Here is a 7,507-nt window from a genome sequence, read left to right as displayed (position 1 = left end):
GCGGCGCTGTGACGTATGCGGCCGACAAATTCGGCCTTCGGAGGACCCGTCCTGCCGTTTTGGACACAGCCATTGCCTTATATGTATTAGCTCGGTGCTAGTACGACAAACAAGCTAAACTGTTGTTATAAAAAATTATAAAAACTAAACATCCTACAGAATTTTTACAGTCTTTATTTCTCAGTTAAAATATATGTTTATTAAATAAAGTCCAATGTTACAACTAATAGGGGATCCCTTTAAAATCTGTCCAGTGGTTCAGGAGATATTTTGCTAACAAACAATCGGTTGATGCAGCTTTATGCCAACTTGTGAAAAGTTTAAAGACATCTACATATGTTGAAGATGGATTTTTAAAAATCAACTGGAAGCCTGTTTTAGGTGTATACAATCTGTAATGCTAACACATAGATCAGTATAATTGTAATTTAGACATTTAAAAAACCTACAAGTTGTCTAAAATGTTATAATGTGACAGGGTCTTTAGATTTTTTTAAACTAAAAATTTTAGCTTACATTTAAACTGTGTCTCTATCATTTCTCAGTTAGAACCTGTTTAACTCAGTGTATGCATTTTCCTGCTCCGAATACTGGAGTTTAAACAGATAACTCATTTATAATGATGGTATTGACTAATGGTGTAATTAGTCTGGCCTCAGACAGTAAATACTGTAGAGTTATGGAGAAATTAAACAGAAGACACACCTAGACTAAAGGCTTTTACTGAGAATAAAGGGGTTTAGTTTAGCAAAGACCATAAACTCAAAACAATGAAAGAAAAAGAAGTTTATTTGGATCCTTCTTTTTTTTTTTTTTTTTTTTTTGTTTGTTTGTTTTTTTTGCAGTGGTTCTAATAGGAGAATCTGGTGTTGGAAAGAGCAACCTGCTGTCCCGCTTCACTAAAAACGAGTTCAGTCACGACAGTCGGACCACCATCGGGGTGGAGTTCAGCACACGCACCGTGCAGCTCAATGGTTTCATCATCAAGGCGCAGATCTGGGACACCGCGGGCCTGGAGCGGTACCGAGCCATCACTTCTGCGTGAGTTCAACCGTCACACAAACATTTGTAACAAAGATGATTTACCAAAATGTCTGTGCCAGACTTTAAATATGGCTGCTGGTAGACTGTATCTGACAGGATCAGCTCAACCTGATTGGTGGTTTGGGTTGAGATTAGGGCTGGTTGATGTTTGGAAATGACTTATAATAAATGAACAAATACTTAAGTATGAAGAGTTGTCTTTCTGCTGTAGGTTAAGAACAAAAAACAACTAATACATCATTTCCAGTCCAACACAACAGTTTTATTTTTAAAAAGTTCAACCAGAAGGCGTTCGACCGTGTCTCTGGGGAAACCCTGTAGGGGGTACTCTGGGAGTATGGGGTACCAGGCCCATTGATGCGGGCTGTTAGGTCCCTGTACGACCGGTGCCAGAACTTGGTCCTCATTGCCCGTAGTAAGTCGGACTCGTTTCCGTTGAGGGTTGGACTCTGCCAAGGCTGCCCTTTGTCACTGATTCTGTTCATAACTTTTATGGACAGAATTTCTAGGAGCAGCCAAGGTGTTGAGGGGATCCTTTTTGGTGACCTTAGGATCACATCTCTGCTTTTTGTGGATGATGTGGTTCTGTTGGCTTCATCAGATCCTGATCTCCAGCTCTCACTGGAGCGGTTCGCAGCCGAGTGTAGAAATTTAAAATCTACACCCCACCCCTAGCTGACCACTACATGAGTGTGAAGCAGCCGGGATGAGGATCGGTGCCTCCAGATCAGAGACCATGGTCTTGAGCCGGAAACTGGTAGAGTGCTGCCTCCGGGTCAAGGAGGAGGTCCTGCCCCAAGTGGAGGAGTTTAAGTATCTCGGGGTTTTGTTCATGAATGAGGGAAGAATGGAGCGGGACATCGACAGGCGGATTGGTGCTGCGTCTGCAGTGATGTGGGCGTTGTACCGGTCTGTCATGGTGAAGAGAGAGCTGAGCCAGAAGGCAAAGTTCTCGGTTTACCGGTTGGTCTACGTTCCTACCCTCATCTATGGTCACGAGCGTTGGGTAGTGACTGAAAGAACAAGATCACAGATACAAGCAGCTGTAATGAGTTTCCTCTGCAGGGTGTCTGGGCTCTCCCTAAGAGATAGGCTGAGAAGCTCAGTCATCCAGTAGAGCTGCTGCTGCTCCTCCACATCCAGAGGAGCCAGTTGAGGTGGTTCATCTGGTTAGGTTGCCTCCTGGACGCCTCCCTGGTGAGGTGTTCTGGACACGTCCCAGTGGGAGGAGACCCAGAGGAAGACCCAGGACACACTGGAGGGACTTTGTTTCTCAGCTAGCTGGAGGAGCTGGTCCAAGTGGCTGGAGAGAGGGAAGTCTGGGTCTCTCTGCTTAGGCTGCTGCCCCCGAGACCTGACCCCAGATAAGAGGAAGAAGATGGACGAAATGGAACGTCTCCAAATAAGACGTTCTGTTTTTAACCACGAGTTCTTTATTACTAACATTTTCCTCACTTGTCTTTTCTCAGCCATTGCAACTCCAATTAAAGTTGCTCAGTTGTTTGATATCCACCTGTGTTTATGTGTGTGTGTGTGTGTGTGTGGGGGGGGGGGGGGCATCTAATGGAAAGAGAAACATCCGATTGGCAAAATATGTTTAGAGCTACATTTGATTGGTCAAATACTTCAAGCTTCTGTATGACTGACAAAAAACATAAATGCAAACATTTGAACCAACCATGTATTGCAGTCGATGCAGTTTTTTGGGGGGATATGCCTATTGCCCTGGTTGATATTGCAATGATGATAAATTTTCAACATATTGTGCAGCCCTAGAGATTATAGCAAAGTTGGTATCATTTTGCATCAACATTTATGCAGAAAATAGCTACACAATATAATAAGTAACTCTGATCATTGTCTACATGTTCACCTGCATGCTTAGCTGAGGCAAGATTTAATTAAAAAAAAAAACTACTCCATGAAATTTGATAACCCATCAATGATAAATAAATATATCTGACTTTTCTGGACCATCGTTGCTCCTTAACAGGCACACTGAACGCTTGTTTTGTTGTTGAGCAACCTGTGTGTTGGCATCTTAAACTGGGGTTGTTGTCAGGCAAAACACAAGCAAGGGCATGCTCTGATCCTCAGGTAACTCAGAAACCATCACCTGAGAAACACTCGGGACATTTTTGTCTCCAGCTGGTTTCCAGACACAACACGAGGATCCAAATTGCAGTCGGCTCTAGTATATGGCAAGCCATTTGTGTATTTATTTGATCTGCTTGATATCAAGCATTATTTTTTGACTACTCTGCACTGTTTTCAGACTGTGACACATTTGTCAGATAATTTGGTCCAATACTGCACTAAAAAAACAACTATTGAGGATATTTGCAGCAAGAATGGCCGACAATTATAACTTCTGCTCCAGATAATTGTGCAGAAGTGCAACTAGTTAGCAAAAACCTGTTAGGAGTGATTGCTGAACTAGCACAGGGGTCTGCAACCTGCGGCTCTGGGGCCACATGTGGCTCTTTGGTCCCTCTGCAGTGGCTCTTTGAAAATGTGACCAAACATAACAGAATTTTTTTTCTTCGTTTTTTATACTCACAACAGAAATTAATTTGTATGCAAATACGTGATTAATACTACTAATACAGAAAGTAAAACAAGCCTGTTTTTTTTACTTAAATAGTGCAATTTGTTTCTCTCAAAAATCCATCAGAATTGCCATTAAAGTATTTGAAGACTACATAATAATAAGAATTAGAAAATAAATATACCTGAATAGTTCAGTTGTAGTAGTTTTTATAAAATTTGGTATAAACTACAAACAGTATTTTTCTTGTTTACATGATTGTGGTCTTTTCATTTGTCCTGATGTGTAAAAATAATAATAAATAACACAATTTACAATATAGTCTTTAGTTTTATAATTTCACCTCCACTGGCCGTAAAGGTTTCTGAAAAGGCCTTGAAAAGGCCCACGGACCACCAGTTAGTAATCACAGTTGTAGCTTGTTTTGTGGCTCTGGACACATTTTATTAGTGAGCCAAGGAGCAGAAATGGCTCTTTTGATTGTAAAGGTTGCAGACCCCAGAACTAGGATGACAACATGTTGAACTAATGCAACTAAATGTGTAGTGGTGCAGTGCAGTTGTGAACCAGTGGGTGGAAATTAGGCTTAATAGGAAATCTATTGAATAAATACACAAAGGGCTTGCCCTAATGTTTGAACGCTCAGCGCTCTGTCAGAAGACACCGCTGAGTCTCGTTTTTAATTAAACTGGAAGGATTAGTAGGAATCTGGTTTTAAAACAAAGAAGTTTCAGTTTTCAGACATGAAAGAATCTGAAAATCAGCTGCGTAACTGGATTAGCTTTTCTCTTGTCTGCCTGTTTTTTGGGGGGGGGGTAATTACTTACTCCAGTGTGCAAATTCCCACTCTGGTGGAATTTCTCATTTATCCTGTAACAACCGGCTAAAACCCATTAAAGTGTAATTAATTATGTTGGCGCAAGAAGGGAGCAGAAATGTAATTTATTAGTTCATGGCTTCAGCACAACCGGTGCCCATTAATTATTTTTAAATTGACCGGTGGAGGAATGAGTTATTATCAATAAACGGTTCCTGTCTGGATTTGTTTTAGCAATAGATCAAATGAATATATTGGATGATAAACTGCTCACACAAATGGAAGAAAACCAACAAAAAAAATCTGCTTTTGAACTGAAATGAGAATTAAAACTTTATTATTTAATTTATCAAACACATGCAGGTAATAAAAAAGCATATTTTTTGTGTTTTCAGGTATTACAGAGGAGCCGTTGGGGCCTTGTTGGTCTATGACATCACCAAGCACCTGACCTATGAGAGCGTGGAGCGCTGGCTGAAGGAGCTGTACGTACACGCTGACCCTCACATCGTGGTCATGCTGGTGGGCAACAAGTCGGACCTGGACTCAGACAGGTCCGTGCCCGTGGAGGAGGCCAAAGATTTTGCAGGTAAAGAGAAATCGTTTGGAGTTTTTCTCGGCTGAAACAGAACTATGTGGTTTTGGTGATGATATTTAGAATTGATCGGGTCTAAAATTTTGACAAAATGTTGACAAATGATGTGCATTCATGAAACACATTGTGTTTGTATTTAGCAAAGAAAGGCCTGTTGTTTCTGGAGACCTCTGCTTTGCAGTCAACTAATGTGGAAGCAGCATTCAGCATCATTTTATCAGGTAATTATGTTTATTTATTTCTGCTTGTTGTTTTGACAGAATAATCCTCTGTAGTTGGTGATGATGTTCTTTTATAACTTTAGGCAACACGAGAAGTTTTAATAAAAAGCATACTTTGTTCCTGATTGCTCTGATATTAAAATTTTACTTTGCTAGAGGTGGGGTTGTGTGGAGTGTTTATGAGCAGTCAGTATCTTACCTGCAGAGTGATCTCAGTGTGAAGAATCAGGAAGCAGTTCTTGTGGAGGAGTTCGTTTCAAGTTTAATTTGAGCAGAAACAATTCTGTTTAAAACAACTCCAATTATAAAACAATCCTTTCAGTTTGAGCAATATAATATATAATTATAATATTTACAATTTTTGTACATTATTATTGTTTGAATATATTTTTGGAAAAATGGCGCAGATATAAGATATTTTCTTCTTTCTGCTGACATTTTATTTGTGATTTGTATTTTTTTTGCATATACTATATAATTTATTTTGTTTTTGTCAAATGAATAAACTTCTGAAAAGAAATATGGTATTATACAAACCTTGTTTTTGTGTATGACACACTTTTTTGGTGGTTTTGCTTTCTGCTCAACCAAACAGTATTTATGATAATATGCTAACTAATATGTACACAGGATGCTAAAAAGGTGCAGTTATTTTGCTTGCTACTGCAGATTTGGTCACTTTACCCAGATTTTGGTGGGTATGAATCAGAGCTACTACAGTACAAAGACACATTAGTTTGAAATGGTGAAAATTCACTCTGGAGCAGCATACATCCCATTCTGAGTAACTGTTAGCTCCACCTCTTTACACAGTCTAATACGGTCTGCTTCCCGAACTGCAAGTAAGATACTGGCTTACATTTCTTAACACAACCTCAACAATGATCGACACTCTGGAAATTGATGAAATATTCTAATTTCAGAGATTCACAAGAAGGTGAGCAGCAAGGAAGTGGTCCGAGGCTCCATCAGTGCCGTGTCTCTGAACAGCTCCGGAGCAGAAAACACAGAGAAGAAGCCCTGCTGCAGGAACATCTGACCCCATCAGGGGGGCATCAGGGCCAGTGGGGCAGCACCACCAAACAACGCTGAGGTGGAATCTGACAGGAGGCGGGCATCAAGGCAACCTCTGGTGCCATCATGAATGGTTGACTGATGCTGATTTAAAAAGACTGATCTCTGAGTTTGTTGAAGACTTGATGTAACTGAAAACCAACGTCAGCTTTTATAAAACTCTGCTCCCTCCTGAACGAAGGTCAAAAACACTAACCTTTTATGAGATGATCTATAATTTATATGAAAATTCTGAAATATATAAACACATCAAGTCATATTTAATATTTGAGACGGTACCTGGTTGATTAAATGTTTTCATTAAAATCAGCTGCTTGTTATTTTAAAATGAGGTCAATGAGTGTATTCTGGTTGTATTTTTGGTGGCAAAATAAATAATTTATTTGAAAAAAAAGCAGACCTTTTCTTGGTGTCGTATTATCACGATGTGCTTATTGAACTGGTGACCTTAGACCGTAACACATCTGTAGATTTGTGCTCGTGAACAGACTTGAACGATTTCTCTGTCTTTGATGCCAAAATATCATAAACGTGAGAAGGAATACTTGCATTTCTTGTAAGAGATGTTTTAGACTATGAATTTGATTATCTGTGGCAATCATCATTTTTAGCTGTGCAGCCAATGAATGCTTTAGGAAAGTTTGCATCCAGTATTTCTTTAGGTATTTGGCTAACACAAGTCTCTATCAGTCTGTTAGGCTTTTAGAACATGCTGGTGAATGACAGCTACTATCACACTAAGTTTTAGCACATTGTCAACAAAATTGTCTGAGTTTTAGCCTATTTTGTGTTTCTTAATATCCCTTATCTGTGGCGGTCATCTTGAATCAGGTTGACTCCAAATGCTAAATAGTTGTGGGTGGACATCCAAAGATTACTTTATGAGAATTTCATTCAAATCCGTCCAGTGGTTCGTGAGATATTTTGCTAACAGACAGAAAAGTACAGACACGGGCGAAAACATGACGCCCCGCCCTCCCTTTCGGTGGCGGGCGGTGATTAAGATTAAATTACTCCAGGTTGGAAAAATTCACTTCCTACCCTCACAGCACCTCCTACCGCTGCTTCCATAACCCGAGGAGGCTCGATTTTTACCTGTTGCTGCTTGACGTCATACTAGTTAAAAAAATGACAAACAGCGCAGCGGACCAATCAGATCAAAGCAAGTGACAAGTGTCGAACGGCTATTGACCAGTAGGAGCCGGCAG

The 7,507-nt window shown here is 40.1% G+C and overlaps 1 protein-coding gene across 1 annotated transcript in view; it reads left to right on the top strand.

The window, feature by feature from the left end:
- LOC106528035 (ras-related protein Rab-25) overlaps positions 1-6,696 on the top strand; it is a 14,684-nt gene extending 7,988 nt beyond the window's left edge. Inside the window, exons 2-5 of the mRNA XM_014023080.1 lie at positions 846-1,041; positions 4,805-4,998; positions 5,145-5,225; positions 6,149-6,696. Coding sequence (XP_013878534.1) covers positions 846-1,041; positions 4,805-4,998; positions 5,145-5,225; positions 6,149-6,264 — 587 coding nt within the window. The 3' untranslated portion in view covers positions 6,265-6,696. The remainder of the gene's footprint in view (positions 1-845; positions 1,042-4,804; positions 4,999-5,144; positions 5,226-6,148) is intronic.
- Positions 6,697-7,507: the final 811 nt, after the last annotated feature.

Source organism: Austrofundulus limnaeus, unplaced genomic scaffold (assembly GCF_001266775.1).
Source record: "Austrofundulus limnaeus strain Quisiro unplaced genomic scaffold, Austrofundulus_limnaeus-1.0 Scaffold356, whole genome shotgun sequence".
Classification (NCBI taxonomy): domain Eukaryota; kingdom Metazoa; phylum Chordata; class Actinopteri; order Cyprinodontiformes; family Rivulidae; genus Austrofundulus; species Austrofundulus limnaeus.
Note: the sequence above shows the minus strand (reverse complement) of the source record. Positions and strands in the feature narration are given on the sequence as shown.